Genomic DNA, 20,477 nt, shown 5'->3' with positions numbered 1-20,477 from the left:
CAATATACTAATATACAATATAGTGCAAAGCAGAAATGGGATGAGGTACAATTTAGGTACAATTTACAGTAAGGTGTAATGAGGTATGGGTTGTAGTGCAAATTCTTTACCAATAAATATAAAGTGTGTTTAGGTGTTCTAAAGTGTGTAAAGTGGGTGCTGCAGTGAGTTGTTTGTTTAAAGTGAGTGTGTGCGTGTGGATGTGTGTGCTGTGAGTGCATTTGATGGTTGTTACATAGTGTTATTGTTCGTTGAGCATCCTGATGGCCTGGGGATAGAAGCTTCTTCTGAGTCTTTCAGTGCTTGCCATGAGACTCCGGTATCGCTTGCCTGACCGCAGCAGTTCAAAGAGGCAGTTGTTTGGGTGGCTGGAGTCTTTGATAATTCTCTTAGCCTTACCCATGCACCGCTTGTTGTAAATGTTCTGGAGAGTGGGAAGCCCCCCTCCAATTGTGCGTTCGGCTGAACGGGCCACTCTCTGTAGTCTGCTACGGTCTTGTGCGGTGCTATTCCCAAACCAGGAGGTGATATTGCCAGTCAGGATGCTCTCTATTGTACATGAGTAGAAGTTCTTAAGGATCTTCTGACTGACTTGGAACTTCCTTAGGCGCCTGATGAAGTAGAGGCGTTGTCGTGCCTTCTTCACAACACTGTCAATGTGTGTGGTCCATGTCAAGTCCTCGGATATGTGGACTCCGAGGTACTTAAAACTGTTCACTCTCTCAACCGGTGCCCCGTCGATGCTGTAGTCCCTGACCCCCGACCTCCTAAAGTCCACAATCATCTCCTTTGTTTAGCTGACGTTCAGGGAGAGGCTGTTCTCTTGACACCATCCCGCTAGGACCTTGACCTCTTCCAGGTAGGCCCTCTCGTCGTTTGCAGAGATCAGGCCCACCACTACTGTGTCGTCAGCAACAGGATATACCTGTATATCAATGTCCTGTTTGGTAGTTTTACTGTGAGAGAAGTTGGGACAGTACCTGTATATCAATGTCCTGTTTGTGTTGGGATAGTACCTGTATAAATTTTTTCTATAATTACCCAGGGTCGGTTCGCTGAGCACGGATGCTCTTTTTCAGCAATGCCCTGCTTCACATTCACACAGTTACACACATTCACACCTGGGAGCTGCCCAGTACAACCACAGTCTGACAGTGTTGGACACTGAGTAACTCCACTGGAGCAGTTGGGGGTTAAGTACCTTGCTCAAGGGCACTTCAGCAGTTGGTAATGAGGGATGGGAGAACGTTATTCATTCACTTTCCCACCGAGAGTTTTCCTGCCGGCTCGGGGGATCAAACCAGTGACCTTCTGGTCACAAGACCGCTTCTCTAACCACATACCAATGTCCAGTTTGTGTTGTGATAGTACCTGTATATCAATGTCCTGTCTGTATTGTGATAGTACCTGTATATCAATGTCCAGTCTGTGTTGTGATAGTACCTGTATATCAATGTCCAGTCTGTGTTGTGATAGTACCTGTATATCAATGTCCAGTTTGTGTTGTGATAGTACCTGTATATCAATGTCCAGTCTGTGTTGTGATAGTACCTGTATATCAATGTCCAGTCTGTATTGTGATAGTACCTGTATATCAATGTCCAGTCTGTGTTGTGATAGTACCTGTATATCAATGTCCTGTTTGCGAGGATCTTGGATGAAGAAGGTGAAGGCGTCCTCCCACACAGGGCTATTAGTCCCATAGCAAGTCTAGGGAAAACAGAGGAAAATATTAGGGATGTATTTATAACAATGCTGGCATCGGATATCAGGCTGATACCAGACTAACAAAGGGTATTACTATCACATTGGGCAGATACCAGGCTAACAAATGGTATTAATATCACATTGGGCTGATACCAGGCTAAGACAGGATATTCATTTTGCATTTTCCCAACACTAAAATCCGATACCAAGAGCTGTTCAGTAAAAGTAATGGACTAGCTCAGTACTCGGCATCTGACAATATTTTACATTTAGAACTCAGATTCACTATCAACAGTGATAAAGTGGTATCTGTGAATCCCTAGAAAACACTGTGTTCATCCTGTATAGATTGGTTGTACGCAGCGATGAGTCATTGATTCTCACCCTGCTCTCTCTGGTCGTGTCCTGAATGGACAGCTGGACCATGGGGCTGGGGTCCTTATTGCCTTTCATCTAAAACACACACACACACACACACACACACACACACACACACACACACACACACACACACACACACACACACACACACACACACACACACACACACACACACACACACACACACACACACAAACACACACACATATGGATCACATTAACATGGAAGAAAGTTCATAGATAGGTCATAGCAGTAGTACCCTCTTAGTCCACTAGCTGGTAAGGACCTTTTTAGACAAATAGTTATTTCTTAAAAACAGAAATATATGAATGACTGTATTAATTTGCAGAAAGGACCATGATACTGGAACCACAATTTTACAGATTTTTCTCCAGATGAATCAACTAATGGAACAGTCGACAAAATCCTATGACTATTAATGGCCTGAGAGTTTCTTTAGTTTAAGACTTTTTGATGTCAAGGATCTCCAAATTGATCCAATTTAGGCTTTGGATTCTCATCTAATCTTTTATATATTCTCTCATTGGGCTAATGGACCTATTTCTTTCTGGGGATGCCCCCTGGAACTCCCCCAAGGACTTTTGGGGGTTCCTGGACCTCTGAGTTGAGAACCACTGGTCTAAGACGCCCCTAGTCCAGCACACAGTGCAGTTCTCACAGGCAGGTCTTGAGCCCGGTCCAGATAGATAGCTAGGATGGCAGCAGAGGGAGGATCTGCCGTCTTACAGCTCAGATTCTGGTTCCTCTGGATCACCTGGTGAAACACAGAGAGGAGAAATGAAGAGTGTGTGAAAACCATCACCCAGTATGAGCTACAGCTAAAAGCACAATCATTGTGAAATATCATGCAGTGTGTCATAGACGCACGTCGCTGAGCCTGGCAGCAGAGGGCAGCAGAGAGAGCCACTCCAGGCGGAGGTGGACTCGGCCTGACGGGACATCCTTCAGACTGAACCACTGTGGGCAGAAACCAGAGGGGTGGTTAGAATAAAAAATGTGCCTAAACTGACTAAATTCAGTAGAGTCTGAAGATGGGTGGGGTGGGGCTGGCCGACGATGACGTCAGAGCTGATCACGAGGAGGCATCATGGGATCTGCTAAAAGCTTTTGATTAGTGGAGTCCTTAAGCTTCATTACACCACCCCGCAGGTAGCAGACGATAGTGCTGAAGAGAAGATGTTTACTGGCGATATGCACTGGGAATATTTAGTGTTCTCTTTCTTTGGAAATATATAAAAAATTATATATATATTTCTACTCACATCATCCACAATTCTCGCCTTCTTTACAATATCAAGATCCACCTTGACCCTACGAGAGACAGAGAGAGATAGACAGAGAGAGCGAGAGAGAGAGAGAGAGAGAGAGAGAGAGACAGAGAGAGAGAGATACAGACAGAGACACAGAGAGAGACAAACAGACAGAGACAGAGAGAGACAGACAGACAGAGAGAGAGATGGACAGAGTGAGAGAGAGAGAGACAGCAGACAGACAGAAAGAGAGAGAGACAGACAGAGAGATAGACAGACAGAGAGACAGACAGACAGAGAGAGAGAGAGAGAGAGAGAGAGTGTGTACCAAGTATGTGAGAGATAGACAGGCAGACAGACAGACAGAGAGAATGGGATAAGACAGAGAGAGACAGACAGAGAGATAGACAGACACAGAGAGAGAGATAGACAGACAGACAGAGAGAGAGACAGACAGACAGTGTGTACCAAGTATGTGAGAGACAGACAGGTAGACAGACACAGACAGACAGAGAGAATGGGATAAGACAGAGAGAGACAGAGAGATAGACAGACAGAGAGAGACAGATAGACAGACAGAGAGAGAGAGTGTGTGTACCAAGTATGTGAGAGATAGACAGGCAGACAGACAGACAGAGAGAATGGGATAAGACAGAGAGAGACAGACAGAGAGATAGACAGACACAGAGAGAGAGATAGACAGACAGACAGAGAGAGAGACAGACAGAGTGTGTACCAAGTATGTGAGAGACAGACAGGCAGACAGACACAGACAGACAGAGAGAATGGGATAAGACAGAGAGAGACAGAGAGATAGACAGACACACAGAGAGAGATAGACAGACAGACCGAGAGAGACAGACAGACAGACAAAGAGTGTGTACCAAGTATGTGAGAGACAGACAGGCAGACAGACAGACAGACAGAGAGAATGGGATAAGACAGAGAGAGACAGACAGAGAGATAGACAGACAGACAGAGAGATAGACAGACAGACCGAGAGAGAGAGACAGACAGACAGACAGACAGACAGAGAGAGTGTACCAAGTATGTGAGAGACAGACAGGCAGACAGACAGACAGAGAGAATGCGATAAGACAGAGAGAGAGACAGACAGAGAGAGATCATGGGATAAAGGCAAGACAGAGAGAGAGGGAGAGAGGAGGACAGTTGAGATCTCCAGCGTCGTGGCTCAGTGTGGAGTGAATTAATAGCAGGAGATGGAGAAGCACAGAGAGACAGAGTGAATGAGAGCTACCTCCCCAGGAAGTCATCCTGGTCTGGGTCTTTGTCAAACACTTCCACCTCCAACTCCTGACCAGGCACTTCATGGACAATCACCTGACATACACACACAAATGGACAAATATGCACAAAGCGGATATACAAATATAGGGTACAACCACAAATGACACAATAACACCGGGACATGCAAACAGAGTCACAATGACCGAAAAGCCCTGACTACCGTGTTGTCATATTACATACAGTATAGACGCTATTTCATTGTTTGTTGTTGTGAAATATATTTTAAAGGTCAGTAAGATATCGGATTGGAATAAGAACCATGTAGAACCAAGTTCCATACCATGGAATAAGCAGGTAATTTAATGGTCGAGTCAAAACACTCCTCACTGCTACGGATGGTAATGGTGATGCCTGTTTAGACTCAACCATTAAATTACCTGCTTATTCCATGGCATGGAACCTGTTTTGATATTACATGCAATGTAATGCGATATTACATTACATTTTCAGCGACTTCGGGTTATTGAGAAGCGCTATATAAATTAAATTAATTATTATTATTATTATTATTACATGGTTCGCATTCCAAACAATCAAATGTCTTACTGATGTGTCCTTTGAAGGTCGAATTTGTAATGTGTCATCAAACAGCGACCTCTAGGCAAAAGAGACCCTCTTGGCATTGTGCTTTGTTTACATCTTTTGTTTTTGTTTGATGTGCATGTTTGATTTCAGTGGGTATAGGGGAGAAGTTGCTACTGATGGCCACACCTCAGGCTTGACCAAGAGAGGTCTGGAGAAATTCATAGTATAATACTAATAATAAGCAACTCCGACCCACACATCAGATCGAAACGGAACAGTAAACAAAGCGCAATACCAATTTTTTTATTTTTATTTTTTAACCTTGACCAGGTGCTGGTTTCTTCACATCGCGGATTAAAAACAGGAAAAAGATAAATGCACCCACAATCTCACAGGATTAATCTGGTCTATAAAAAAAATAAAAATAAAAAGAGTGCTTATCACAGACTCTCAGACCCTGTGTCTATATGTCTCTATATCTTCCTCTTGTTTCATTCCCTCTCCTTGGGTTTCCACCCAGGTCCATGTTTCAAGTTCCAAATATTGTTTTATTTGTCACATATAAGGTACATGAACATTATATGAAATGCTTGGTTCTGTATGACCCTCCCGAGATTGTGCTTCATACAGTAAAAAATAAAAAAGGAAGATAGTGAAAGAGTAAAGACAAAACACTATACAAAATATACAATATACAAAACTAAAATATACAAAATGCAAAAGAATTAATAAAAATGCTAAAATGAGGTAGAGAAGTAGTGTAAATGTGTAAGAATAAATAGATACAAATATGGTGTAATGTTTCAAATGTGTTGAATGTTTCAGGTGAATGTTTAAAGTGAGCATGTGGAAGTCCAGAAGATGTCCCCAGGGTTTCTCCCAGTGTCTCCCTCTCCCATGTGCAGTCCTGTGTCCTTCTGGCCGGGTGTCTCGTCTGTCACCACCCCAGCTGTTTCCTGAGTGTAACCATCGCCCCTTGTTTGCTCTGGCTGTGTGCTCCCGGTTCCTGTTCCTCGTGTTCTGCGGTTTTATGTTCCGGTTTCACTTAGTGAACTGGGCTGTCAACCTCCTTTTGAGCTTCCATTTTGCACCTACACACCAAACCGTGACACCGCTAGCTTCCCATTTGACTGCAATAACAGATCGTCTAAAACTGTGGTAACACGGACAAGATAATGGCAGTACATTCACTGCAGAAGGATTAGTGCTATTCCCAGTGAAGCGGGGACGCAGTGCAGGCACACCAGCACTAAACTGTCATTCTCAGCACACAGCTTAATGGGAAGAGCTGCGCTTGAATTTGAAGGTCACGTTGCGTCCAATGACAGAATGAACATGTGCACTGTGTAAACCTAGTGTTTACACATTCGATTTCATATGGCTCAGGCTTGGAGCTGCATTCATGTGCACTCTCATTTTCTCCCCAATTTAGTCATTATGCCAATTCCCCATGCCCCAGTCTGTGGAGGGTGCAGACTACAACACGTCTCCTCTGATACATGTGGCGTTGCCAGCCACTTCTTTTCACCTGATAAGCGAGAAGTTTCACCGGGAGAGCATAACACGTGCAGAGGTTCACTCTATCCCCCTCAGATCCCCTCCCCGCTGAACAGACGGCCCGGTCAACCAGTAGGAGTCACTAATGCCGGGACTAATATCCTCATCGTCAATGAAGAGGAAAAAACCTTATAATCTCAATAGCGTAATAATTACAATAATAAAGCCTAATGATAGCATGTAATGATAGTATCACATTAAAGACATTATTAATGAATAATAACAGCTATTATCATCGATTATGTTAGAATATTCAATGACAATTGAAGCTCATAAGCCGCAAAAAAGGTATTTGGGACAGCCTTTTAACCCTTTCATTACCACACTACAGAAGGTTAACCTTTCACTACCACACTACAGACGGCCGTCTGTAGTGTGGTAGTGAAAGGTTAACCTTCTGTAGTGTGGTTGTGAAAGGGTTAACCTTCTGTTGTATGGTTGTGAAAGGGTTAACCCTTTGTTGTGTGGTAGTGAAAGGGTTAACCTTCTGTATTGTTGCAGTGAAAGGGTTAACACTTTGTTAGTGTAGTAGTGAAAGGGTTAAGCCCAGGCTTATGACACATGATTAGTTTTGACGGGAATCTACATCCTCAGAGACCATTTCTCCCCCCAACTCAGTCAAAGCGATACTGTGTCGCCGCCTCCCATCTCACCTCGTACATCTCTCTCCACTGCGGGTTCAGGTTACTGTCCACGTGGTGAGAGGTGAAGGTCTGGGTTCCAACACGCAGTAGAGCGTAGGGGTCAGATTTCCCATTGATAATGCCCTTAATGACCGTGTCCTTGGCTGTCAGGTCCTCAGCCTCCAACAGGTGGATACGCACCACTCCCTGGTACACACACGCACAAGCACACATACGTACGCACATGCATGCGCACACAAAAGCACACACGTACACACACACACACATGCACACAAACAGATGAAAACACGGGCAGCGTTAACGTTCAGAGTCGGACAACACACAGGGACATGTTTGAATGTGGCTATATGTTTACGGTTGCTTAACGTATGCGTGTATATGTCAGATGTAGTTCAGTCGGTGTGGGTCGGTGTGTCTCTCCATGGCATTCGTTATTGAGAGGGTTACCCTTGGGAGAGGGGAGCGGAGCTGCGCAACGTGCAGGTCGGCCACCAGGGGGATAGTGAGACGGTTGGGAAGCACCAGGAGGGAGGCTATTGCATCCATTATCATAGTGTCCGACATGGCACTGCAAATGAATGCAAGGGTGGTATTGGGGACACACAGGAAGGGGACAGACAGACAGACAGACAAACAAAGAGACAGATACTATATACTACTGCTGTTGACAACATAGACATGCATATTAAAACATAATATCCCAGTTCCCAACAATGGGGCCAATCGGCTGCACCCATTGGCTAAGGATGAGGGCTTATATTTCAGCATGGGATCATGTTGGCAAAATGTTATCTACAGGAGGAATACAATTAAAAAAAGGAATGACATTTATTGTCATTAAAAGTATTGCCAGAAGTATTTGTCAACAACGACAACAACAGAAAACGCCTCTGACAATGTTTTAATTGTATTTTCTGACAACTACCTGAATATACATGAATGAGGTCTTAAAACAGCTTAAAAGGCTTAAATAGCACAAATAGAGGACAGCAGTACTGTATTTCATAATAACTAATAATAACTTCTGCCTGAACGGACATGAGTCCGTCTACTCACTTGAGCCCTGGGATGTCCAGCAGGTTGGTCAGTCCGGTCCAGTTGATATCAAGTTTCTGTGATGATAGATGAGAGTAAATACATGTGACTGAGTGAAAGCCTCCTATTATAATGATTCAGTGTCTATGTCCAGTGTCTATGTCCAGTGTCTATGTCCAGTGTCTATGTTCAATGTCTATGTTTCAAGATGTCCTAAGTAAGTATTTCTGGACTTTTGTTACTTTTGCCGCTCTTCAGTAAGATAAGATAAGATATTCCTGCATTTATCCCCTTGGGGGAATTCGGAACGTGAACTGTAAAACTTAGCATTTAGTATTTTTTGTCTTTTTTGGGGAATTCAAGTTCTCCAGTTCTATATACTGTGTTCTTATTTTCTTATTGTATTTTGGGCTGTCATCTATTTAACACCCTTGGACCCCTCTACTGCCTCCTTCGCCTTGCACTTGAGTCCTACACCACTATTCTCCCATCATTGTACAACAATATTTGAGTTGGCAGTGGGCACCTGTGGCAGGATGCTATATCCTATTCACCATAGGCCGCAAGGGGCTCGTGTGAGACCTGCAGATGATCATGAGGACATACCAATAACAACAATAACAGCAGGATACTGTGGCATGTAAATATCTCATCCTGTTTCCATGATAATGTGATCTCCTGTACAAGACCTTAACCAGGGCATCAGCTAGTGTCCAGTACATGAATGGAATCTGAGGCTGGTCTCACACACTTACAGGGTGACCAGGTGTCCCCCTTTTGGTTGTACTGTCCCACCATTTGACCAAATGTCCCACGTCCCTCATATTGAGAGGATGTCCCTCTTTTCGAAGCCAAAAAAAACATGCGTCTAAAAGCCCCTCCCTACAGACAGTAAACGTAGCAACCCGCCTCTTGTCCACACACATTGCTCTGATTGGTTATAGTACTTTAGCGCGCTGCTTGCCTGCTTGTGACGTGACTGAGACTGAGTCGAGACGCTACCTCATATCGCAAATCTGATTGGTCAAAAAAAACACAACAACATTACAAGCAAACTAGTTCAAGATGGAAAGCAGTAAAAAGAAACGGACCTGCAGTTACAACCAAGACTGGCAAACGACACATGACTGGGTGAGGCAGATGGCAGGAAATCCGCAGCAGGCTTTCTGTGTTTTGTGTCATAGTTCGTTTTCAATTGCGCATGGAGGAGAATACGACTTGAAGCGCCACAGTGGACGTGAGTCTCACTTGAAAGTGGCTCACCAAAAAGAAACATCCAGATCTATGGATACGTTTCTTTTTAAACCAAACAATGATAGCCAGACGGACAAGGTCACTGCAACTGAGATAACAAGTGTCTATCACACAGTACAACACTCCCATTCATACAGGTCAGCCGACTATGGTAACCTTTAACCTTTGATTTAAATCTATTCGGTGAAGACCATGGCAGTTATTCTAATATAGAAACACAATTTATTTGTATTATTATTTTTGTATTATACTACACTGTTTTCCCTAGTTCTGTGTTAACAGGGAATATCAAACACAAGACATTCCTGTCAAGTGATGACGTTTGAATATTTAAAACAGATGTTAGGTGGTATTTAATTTGTATTTATTTTGATTTAACCTTTAACCTTTGATTTAAATCTATTCAGTGAAGACCATGGCAGTTATTCTAATAAAAAAAATTACATTATCTATCTGTCCCACTTTGTCCCACTTTGTCCCACCAAAATCTTACTGTTGTCCCACTTTGTCCCACCAAAATCTTATGTTGTCCCACTTTTGGACTTTTTGCATCTGGTCACCCTACTTACAGGTCTGCGGATGAAGAACATGGTAATGGCTCCCACCAGAGGCACGTCTCCAATGAGAGGCTCCAGAATCACACGCAGCTTCCCGTGGAGCTAGGGGGAGGAGCCAGTTGAAGTGAGTTACAGAATTACAGACTAATCCAATAATAATAATAATAATAATAATAATAATAATAATAATAATAATAATAATAATAATAATAATAATAATAATAATAATAATAATAATGTCATAAATCATATTCATTTATTTTACCTGGATTCCTTTCACTCCGGCCTTGCAGAAGTACTTTTTGATTTCCACGTTGATCTCCACGTCACCAGCATAGCTGCAGAGGAGGAGATGGGACACATCTGACCCTGAAAGGTAGCTTGTCGATAGATCTAGTTTGCATTGAGAAACCAATGGGCTGTTTTCACAGACAAGGAATAAGCCAGGACTAAAATACCCTTTGTGTTACATTAACACGCCCTTCCTGGACTATTATATTTGCACATATACTCAGAACTGTGAGCATCCGAACAAGACACTGTTCATATTTCTTGCACAATACTGTACAATTGCACAGCTCTGTTATATATTCTATTACACTGTATTACTAATTTAATGTCCATATTCTACAACAATCCTGCACAATTGTACAGCCCTGTCCTATATTATATTATATTGTATTTTTATTCTAATTTAGTTATATGTTCCATTTTATTTTATTCTACTTTGATAAAAAAATATTAATAAAAAAAAGTATTCCTATAGGCCTACTTGCTTTGCAAGTGTTGATATTGTCGGTTAAGATGCACCAAATGACCAAGACAAATTCCTTGTATGTGCAAACTTACATAATAATAATACATAATAACAATAAAGACTTTTCTGATTCTGATTCTGATTCCTTTAGACCGGGATGAGGCTTATGGCGTAAAGTCCAGTATTAAAGTGGTAGAGGAGACCAGTACCTCACATACAGATCCAACATCACTTGTCTCTTATCGTTCTCCGTGTGAGCCTTCACTCCCACCACCTTCATAGCCTGCAAACACCACAGATGCTATTAGACCCGGCAGAGGACACTGATGAATGAGCGCACTGAGAGGCTGTGTGATATATGATGAAATCTTGTCAGCAAAGACACTCAACAGGATTATTATTTGCTCCTAACCGAATCATCAATCTTCACGCCTGTGTTGAAATGGGAGAAAGTAAAATAGACTTGGTAGGGCCAAGAATTTGTCTCTATAATTGGGACATTATCAAGGTAAAATACTTTCTTGGTCAGGGTGTGTTTACAGGAGACATCTGTGGTACTGTGTTTCATGCACCTTGTCTCCCAGGTTGACCTTGGTGAAGCTGAGGGTTTGGAGGTGAATGCTGGAGGCCCGGATGGATGGAGCGATTGTTTCCACGAGCAGCTTCTCCAGATACTGGCCCACAAAAGGCCATGCCTGCTGCAGGATCTACAGAGCAGAGAATCATCTCACTGTGTTTTTGTTTTCAATCAAAATAATGAATCAATCAATCATTTAATCAATCAATCGATCAATCAATCAATCAATCATTCAATCAATCAATCATTAACTTATTCATGCCTTCGTCACTTTCCGCGTTGACTACGGAATCCTTCTTGGTGCCTCCAAGAAGGTTCTGGATTGCTTGCAGTATGTCCAAAATTCAGCTGTGAGGGTCCTCACGCGCACCAAACCCTGGCAGCGCATCACCCCCACCGTGCAAATACTCCCCTGGCTCCCCATCAACTACCGAATCCCCTACAAGATCCTCCTCCTCACCTATAAATCCCTGCACGGGTTGGCTCCATCTTATCTGATCGACCTACTCCACCCCTACACTTCAGCACGGGGCCTCCGCTCCTCCAACTCCGACCTCCTCACCATCCCCCACACCAGGCGTTCCACACGACCGAGCTTTCTCCGTAGCTGCCCCCAGGCTGGGGAACTCCCTCTCCCCTTCCATCCGAGACTCCGACACCCTAAACCTCTTCAAAACCCACCTAAAAACACACCTGTTCACACTCTCCTTCGCGCAACACGGCGCTGCTCCCAAGTAACCCACCCCTTCACTCCCTTCCCCCCTGACTCTTTTCTTTTAAGCTACTGATCCTGTTGTTTTTGTTTTTGTTTATTTTGTGTTACTGTTTCTTCCAAATGGACTGCACCTTGCTTCCTTTTTCATTTTTATTTGTTTTATTTTCCTGTTGTTACTATACATATATATTCATATTCTTATCTTGTCTTTTATATAGCTTCTCTTTTTATGTAAAGTGTCCTTGAGTTTGAGAAAGGCGCTTCTATCTCTAAATCGAATCTATTATTATTATTATTATTATTATTATTATTATTATTATTATTATTATTATTATTATTATTATTATTATTATTATTATTATTATTATTATTATTATTATTAATCAAATATATCCGAGGCACAGAACAACATACATTGATCAAAGTGCCACAAGTGGTGCACTCAGTAGAACACAAATCTCCACCAGGAAGCGGCCACATGTGTTTTCTCTCTATCACACTATTACACACTATTGAACTATTACATACTATTACACTATTAGACTATTACACAGTATTACACTATTAGACACTATTACACAATTAATGAGAGCAACACCCATGTTAGAATGCTGTTCATCGACTTCAGCATTCAACACCATCATCCCCTCCAAACTAATCTCCAAACTTGGTGACCTTGTGGAAACCAAGGACCTTGACATCAACCCCTCTGTCTGCAACTGGATACTAGACTTCCTAACGAACAGACCTCATATTATTAGGATAGATGATCTCACCGCCTTCACCCTCACCCTGAACACTGGCTGCGTCCTGAGCCCCTTCCTCTACTCCCTCTTTACCCACGGCTACGCTCCTATACATGGTACCAACACCATTATTAAGTGGTGGGCCTCATCAAAAACAAAGATGAGTCAATAGGGAGGAGGTCCAGCACCTGGCCCTCGACACCAAGAAAACCAAGGAACTGATGGTGGACTTCAGGAAGACCAGAGGCAGCGCACATGCTCCCATCCACATCAACGGGACGGAGGTCGAGCGTGTCTCCAGCTTCAAATTCCTGGGAGTCCACATCTCCGAGGACCCCTCTTGGAACCTCAACACCTCAGCATTGGTCAAGAAGGCTCACCAGCGCCTCTTCTTCCTGAGGAGACTGAGGAAAGCCCACCTGTCCCCTCAGATTCTGGTGAACTTTTACCGGTGTGCCATTGAAAGCATGCTCACCAACTGCATCACAGTCAGGTACAGCAGCTGCACTGCCCCTGACCGGAACGCACTGCAGAGGGTGGTGAAGACCGCCCAACGCATCACCATTCACCGCTACACCACTGCCTACTATTGAGTCAACCACAACTGGTCATATCCAAGTGTATGTGTGTTCATTTATGTTAGTACCATTCAATGGAAAATATTGTATTATAATGTATGAAAATGCTTCCACACTGAAAAACACTTTCCTCATTTTGCTGAACTAACCAGACTTGGAAGCGCGTACGACATCATGTGAAGTTGTGAACACTCTTAAGATGTGATCGCAGTCAAAATCCACCACGCAAAGCCTCACTGACAAGTTGAAAAGCTATTTGTAAGTAATTACGAGGTACAGTAACAGTAACTGGGGGAGATGGGCAGCATCTCTAATGTGTAACAATTCCTGAAACTGTATGATCAATAATTCAGTTGGTACAGTCATCTGTTAGGGTCAATCAAATGTAAAGCCTTCCAGTGTCAATGACTGAGGAGCACACTGTTAACAAGGCTAGAGAGAGAGAGAGAGAGAGAGAGAGAGAGAGAGAGAGAGAGAGAGAGAGAGAGAGAGAGAGAGAGAGAGAGAGAGAGAGAGAGAGAGAGAGAGAGAGAGAGAAACATATTGATAACATTTAAATCACAGGAGAATCGGGCTAAAACCTGTGTTCACCATAGGATGGACTGATGAAATATCTTGAACGCATGCTGTAGGCTCTCTTTTTTCATCACACACAATCAGGGAACAAAATTAACTTTTTGACTTACCAGCCATTTGGCTGGTAGATTTTAAAAACTACCAGCCAGGCAGATTTTTTACCAGCCAAAAATTAAAAATAGCTTTTTAGTATATCGCCATGTGTTATTATTACTATATAATACTCTCATATGCTATTTTCAATTAATATCATAAACAACATAAGGAATATTAGCATAATTTTGAGTGGACTGAAGGAATGAGTCAGCGTTAATCGTTTTAAATGCAAATAATTTATTGAAACATAGAAGTGGGGTCGGGGACACACACACTGTTTCAACTCACCACCCCCGCATCATATTGTAGTCTAGTCTGTCTTCAAACTTCCACTCCTCTCGAAACCTTTTTATATTTGAATATCAACATTATCTGTGCATCCTCAGTAATCCTCAGTTTACTACAATATACTCCTCTCCTGAGTCCTGACTAGTGACTTCATCGTCTTTCCAAACGCACGCACACACAGAAAGGGAGAGTGCCCCCATTTCCCTTTCCCCAGTCCACACTGTCTGCTGTTCTCTATGGCTCTGCCGCTGATCAGGATTAGCTTGTTAGCTTACGCTAACATAACGTTCATTTCTGGCGATGTGGGCATAAAGGAATGGCGACGATGCAATGCATGTTAGATGCATTTGACCCGTTGTGAGAAGAAGAAAAAACCACAGACTTATTTCGGCTCGCAAAATAGGCGCACTGCTGTGTAGCTCTGCTCTCAGGGAACAAACTTAACTTTTTGACTTACCAGCCATTTGGCTGGTAGATTTTTAAAACTACCAGCCAGGCAGATTTTTTACCAGCCATTGGCGGTTGGCTGGTACTTATTTTGTTCCCTGCACACAATCTTTTGCATAATAGATTGCACTATGTGCATTTGTATATTGTACATTTGTAAATCGTACATTACACATTCTCTGTGTAACATATTACAAAGAAGCATTGCGTTACATTTTAGATTAGATTAGATTCCATTAAAAATGTATTGTCGGGGAGCTCCAGTAGCTCACCACGTACCGCGAGCGCTATTTCAGCGCCGTGGACAACCGTGCTCGTCACGGATCTGGGGCTTAGCGAGTTCGAATCCCGACTGCAGCCGTGCCTTTCCCAGAGTGTCTTCCCCCCCATCTGAACCCTTTCAGCCTATTTCTGTCGGTCATCCTTGACCAGTATAAATGTGATAAACACATAAAAGAGCCAGGGGAATGGCCAAAGTTTAAAAAAAAAAAAAAATGTATTGTCATCATACAGCACGAGTACAATGAAAAGAGGTTTGGCATCCAACCAGAGTGAAAATGTAGCAGCAAAGTACAACAGCACTATACAATGTACAGGTGATTACATTGGGTACAAAATATACAAATTAGTAGTACTACTGAGTGTTTTGCACCGGTAGTGTGACGATGTCGTCCCTCGCCAAATCCCCTGGTATCGGTTTCTGCATCTCAGTGTGAGGTTTTGGAGAGTGGGCTAAGTCTTCTCACCTCCATGTCAGCTACCTGACCTCTGCCTCAGAAGGTCAGTGATGGACCCTCTAGGCTTTAAGCCCCACTCACCACGGCCACGCGTACATAATTCATGACGTGATTATGCACACGGCTGTTGTAGTCTATAAAATGCTAATCCTCGTGGGACCCTTCTTTTTCTATTACAGGTCAGGAGGATGCGTGTGCGTGCGCCTGCAGTCCCATCACGTGTCCGGTACGCCTGGGACAGGTGGGCTGTGAGAAATGAGCCGTCACACTTTGCTCTCCTACAATCTGGAGTCTCGTTGTGGACTTTCCTTCCATCCCCCTCCTGCAGGAGGATGCGTAGTGTATTTATATTCTCATCCACGCGCCGGCCCCTCTGCTGATGCCAGGTTACTGTACTGACAGAGACATATTGTTTGGGGTATGATCTGAGCTGCCCCTGGCCTGGAAGCTGCTCCTGGCTGCCTCTTAATTACAACATTGGATAATCTGGATAATGGAGAGATCGCAGGGAGCTGGGATGGCCGAGTGCGCGCACACGCACACACTCACACACACACACACACACACACACACACACACACATACACACACACACACACACACACATACCCATGCACACATGCTGGCATGCATGTACAAACACACATTATGCACATAAAATACACACACATGCATCATGTGCATACAAACAAACAAAAACAAATACACAATATGGTGGGAGAAATCATACCTTGTTCACCCACTCAACTTTTTCCACATCTGGGAAGTTGACCTAGAGAAAGAGAGATAATTGGCATGAGGCAGGTATGTGATGTGACCCAGGGAAAACATTCATCCACATACCATACTATAACACCTAGAACAAATGTAGCTGACATTGGATAGTTGAAAAGATGTGCAGTAGTGAGGACAGTATTTTTATTTTTATAGTTTGAGAAATATTTTAAAATAAATCAAACTTTCGGAACTTAACCCTTTCACTACCACGCTATAGAAGGTTAACCCTTTCACTATGTGATAGTGAAAGGGTTATACCTTATGTAGTGTGGTAGTGAAAGGGTTAACCTTTTGTAGTGTGGTAGTGAAAGGTTAACCGTCTGTAGAGTGGTAGTGAAAGGTTAACCTTCTGTAGTGTGGTAGTGAAAAGTTAACCTTCTGTAGTGTAATAGTGAAAGGTTAACCTTCTGTAGTGTGGTAGTGAAAGGGTTAACTTTCTGTAGTGTAATAGTGAAAGGTTAACCTTCTGTAGTGTGGTAGTGAAAGGTTAACCTTCTGTAGTGTGGTAGTGAAAGGGTTAACCGTATGTAGTGTGGTAGTGAAAGGTTAACCTTCTGTAGTGTGGTAGTGAAAGTGTTAACCCTTTGTAGTGTGGTAGTGAAAACGTTAATCTTCTGTAGTGTGGTAGTGAAAGGGCTAACCTTCTGTAGTATGGTAGTGAAAGTGTTAATCTTCTGTAGTGTGGTAGTGAAAGGGTTAACTTTCTGTAGTGTGGTCGTGAAAGCATTAACCCTTTGTAGTGTGGTAGTGAAAGGGTTAACATGCTGTAGTGTGGTAGTGAAAGCGTTAACCCTTTGTAGTGTGGTAGTGAAAGGGTTAATCATATCTAACAATATGTTGTCAAACGGGGTTCTGCAGCCTAATGTGTATCAATCAGGGGGTCCTTCACATGAAAAGGATTCAGAACCACTGACATAGACTATAAACCAGTATGACTGGGAGAACTGATGGTCTGTTTAAAGGAGCAGTTCACCCAAAATAAAAATAAAAACAAATGTTCCCCCTTTACCCGGAGTGCTATCTATCCATCCAAGATTGTTTTGGTGTGATTTGCTTAGTTTTGGAGATATCTACCATAGAGATATCTGCCATAGAGATATCCGCCATATAGATATCTACCGTCACTCCGATACAATGGAGCTGAATGGCACTTGGCTTGTGATGCTCAAAGCATCAAGAAAATATTTTGGAAAAGCTCAAAAGCAACGTCTCTTTCCAGGAATCATGACCCGGTTACTCAGGATAATACAGACCTAATTGTGAGCAGGTTCATAGGAACTAATTTCAAAGTACACCCCCATTCATTATTATGGGGTGTAGTTCAGTAGAAAATAGTTCCTACATGACGCTGCTCACAACAAGGTGATGATTGCATTCCTTTCCAGAAGTGGGAAACTGTAACATAATATTTCAGATTTGACGATTAAATCAAATACATTCCTTCCCACCAGTATTTTTGTAACTTAATTTGATGAACATTTATTGATTGTCTATAGTGTCAAGAACTTAGTCAATCAACTAGAATGAAAACATGTCTCCATTCTTATTTCTAATTTCTGGCGATGTTTGTTTGTTTTCATGTTTGGGCAACCGATCGAACCCACAATCAGCCAATTCACCATTCTAAATGTCAGGAGACTTAATAACAACTACATGCCCTCTCGTGGTCTCTCTCACGACCTTTCCTCCAAACGAATGTCACAAGATATGGAAATCATACTAATCATGTTTCTGTGGGTGTGACTTCCTGTTTGCACAGAAGTCACTGAGATGGTGAGTGATTTGACGATGGGTGGATGAAAATGTGTGATAAATGGTAAAAAGAAAGTGTGATGAAATCACACACACACACTCTCTCATTCTCTCTCTCTCTCTCTCTCTCTCTCTCTCTCTCTCTCTCTCTCTCTCTCTCTCTATCCTCAATATGGTCCTGGACTGGTCTCTTCTCCCCTCACAGAGTTGTTTGTGAGTCATCAAGCCTCTAGAACCAGATAAGGTCTACAGCAGCTCTACTGTACAGGAAACGAGTGCACATGTCACACACACACCGAAACGCCTTGATAGACAGAAAACCACAACTTAACCCACTAAGAAACAAACAAAAACTCATTCACATTCAACTGTTCACCAGACACACATTTCTCTGCCAGCTAAAAGTAAATCCCATCCAAACGCTGGTGTTGTTGTTTATACTGGTCTCATCTGACATCATGTTTGACCCATTCCTCACTGTGCAGTCCGGTCAAGCACTCTGCCTTATTCCCCAGATACTGCACTGCACATTAGGAATGTCCAAATATAGGCCTATAGCCAGGGACAGATTATTCTGAAGAATGTGTGTTGTGGTGGACATTGTGGAGACAATTAGAATGAAATTACAATAAAAAGAACAACTATACAGATGTTTGTGTAGGCACATGAATAGAGGGTGTGTGTGTGTGAGAGGGGGGGGGGGTGACATCACAAAACCATCCAAGGGGTAACAATTTACCGAGTTGATTTAAAGCAGCTGTTCGGTAGGGGTGGAAATGCAATGCATAAATTCAATATGTGATTATAATAAATGTTCTTCTGATGCCTTCGTGTAATCTACCCCTAACAGTGATGCTAATTTATATAGCCATACCATAATAAGTGGTCTGGTGACCCACAGCAGGGAGACATATAAAGGTGGGAGAGGGAGATGCTTGGGTTATTATATTACATAATCATCATAGCAATGAAGCTTGTGACTGGGGACAACCTGACAGATGCGCAAGGTGTTGATGAAACTCATATCTTACCCACGGAGGTAAATCCCGCTTGCTTCGAAACGCCTTCTCGGTGGTCAATTCCCTCTCGTTCTCCAAGAGGTGCATGGCAGACTTGAGCCTCATCACTTTCTCCAGCCGACTGTGTTTCCATCCCATGTATATCATCAGACCGAATAGGAGTAGACTGACGCTGAAGCCAAAGTATCCGGCCAGGTACACCGGCAGGAGCGTGCCTAGGCATTTGGCGAAAGACCACAGGACAGTGACGGCGCGCTGCCCAGGTGTGCGGCGGGGAGGCGCCGCTCCTCCGGGCGAGGAGGCCGAGTCCGCCGCAGTCCCCGCGTCTCCCCCGACACCCGAGCCTGCATCCGCAGATGCCATGGTGAAATCTTTCTCCACGAATTCGTTTGGTCCGTGGGATCGTTTGCTGCCCCTGAAGACGATTTGCCGAGCGACCGATTAGAACAAAACGGACTTGTTTATTCTGGAAACCATCGAATAAAATAAAAACCCTGTTTGATCACATTTTTGTTTTTAGTGCACGCTCCCAAATCAGCGCCACGGGGCACACAGCTCTCTTGTATGGTGAAGCTTCATGTGCGCACAAGCCTGGGCAACACACAGACTCTGCAACCTAGACCTGTAAGGGCGTGCTCGGTTAGAAGACCTCCTCCGCAAGGAATCCAATAGAAATAACTAAACCCTAGAATTAACTTGTTCCCAGAATAGTTTTTGCGTCGTCGGTACTCGCGGGCGGAGCTATACGTCTAGGTCTCACAAACTATTAAAATGCATCGACCTTAGACACATAGCCGTGGATAATACAGAGGGAATCCCCAATGCACTCGGTTGCAGCTTGCAGGTTGATATGTACGCGTTGCCTAGTTAATGTTGCTGCAACACTATGTTCGCTGGTCCCGCTATCTTTTTTACACACTCGGAATAGTCAGTGCGTAATTGCGCGCACGCGCTCAATGCGCCTCCACTGCAGTAGTACTGAGCCTGTCATCATCAGCAGCAGAGCCTTGCAGCCCTGCCGCAGATTAGTGGGTGTTTATTTTCTACGAAGAGAGTAAACTATGAGCAAAGCGACTTGCTTAACCGTCACTATCATTTAGTGCTATGCCCATAATTATGACTAATGATAGCACTAATTTTCAACGATATATCAAAAACAATAACGGTCCACT

General features: G+C 43.2%; 1 protein-coding gene across 1 annotated transcript in view; it reads right to left on the bottom strand.

Annotated features, from left to right (window-relative positions):
* esyt1a (extended synaptotagmin-like protein 1a) overlaps nt 1–19,944 on the bottom strand; it is a 50,633-nt gene extending 30,689 nt beyond the window's left edge. The window contains exons 1-15 of the mRNA XM_084332843.1: nt 19,318–19,944; nt 16,488–16,529; nt 11,570–11,704; nt 11,207–11,280; nt 10,506–10,578; nt 10,253–10,342; nt 8,451–8,506; nt 7,842–7,962; nt 7,404–7,580; nt 4,619–4,701; nt 3,373–3,421; nt 2,978–3,067; nt 2,769–2,864; nt 2,092–2,160; nt 1,624–1,710 (exon numbers count right to left, since the gene is read on the bottom strand). Of these exons, the coding sequence (XP_084188969.1) occupies nt 1,624–1,710; nt 2,092–2,160; nt 2,769–2,864; nt 2,978–3,067; nt 3,373–3,421; nt 4,619–4,701; nt 7,404–7,580; nt 7,842–7,962; nt 8,451–8,506; nt 10,253–10,342; nt 10,506–10,578; nt 11,207–11,280; nt 11,570–11,704; nt 16,488–16,529; nt 19,318–19,668 (1,593 nt within the window). The 5' untranslated portion in view covers nt 19,669–19,944. The remainder of the gene's footprint in view (nt 1–1,623; nt 1,711–2,091; nt 2,161–2,768; nt 2,865–2,977; nt 3,068–3,372; nt 3,422–4,618; nt 4,702–7,403; nt 7,581–7,841; nt 7,963–8,450; nt 8,507–10,252; nt 10,343–10,505; nt 10,579–11,206; nt 11,281–11,569; nt 11,705–16,487; nt 16,530–19,317) is intronic.
* Between the last annotated feature and the right edge of the window lie 533 nt (nt 19,945–20,477).

This window comes from Notolepis coatsorum (assembly GCF_963971535.1).
Source record: "Notolepis coatsorum genome assembly, chromosome: 17".
NCBI lineage: Eukaryota > Metazoa > Chordata > Actinopteri > Aulopiformes > Paralepididae > Notolepis > Notolepis coatsorum.
Note: the sequence above shows the minus strand (reverse complement) of the source record. Positions and strands in the feature narration are given on the sequence as shown.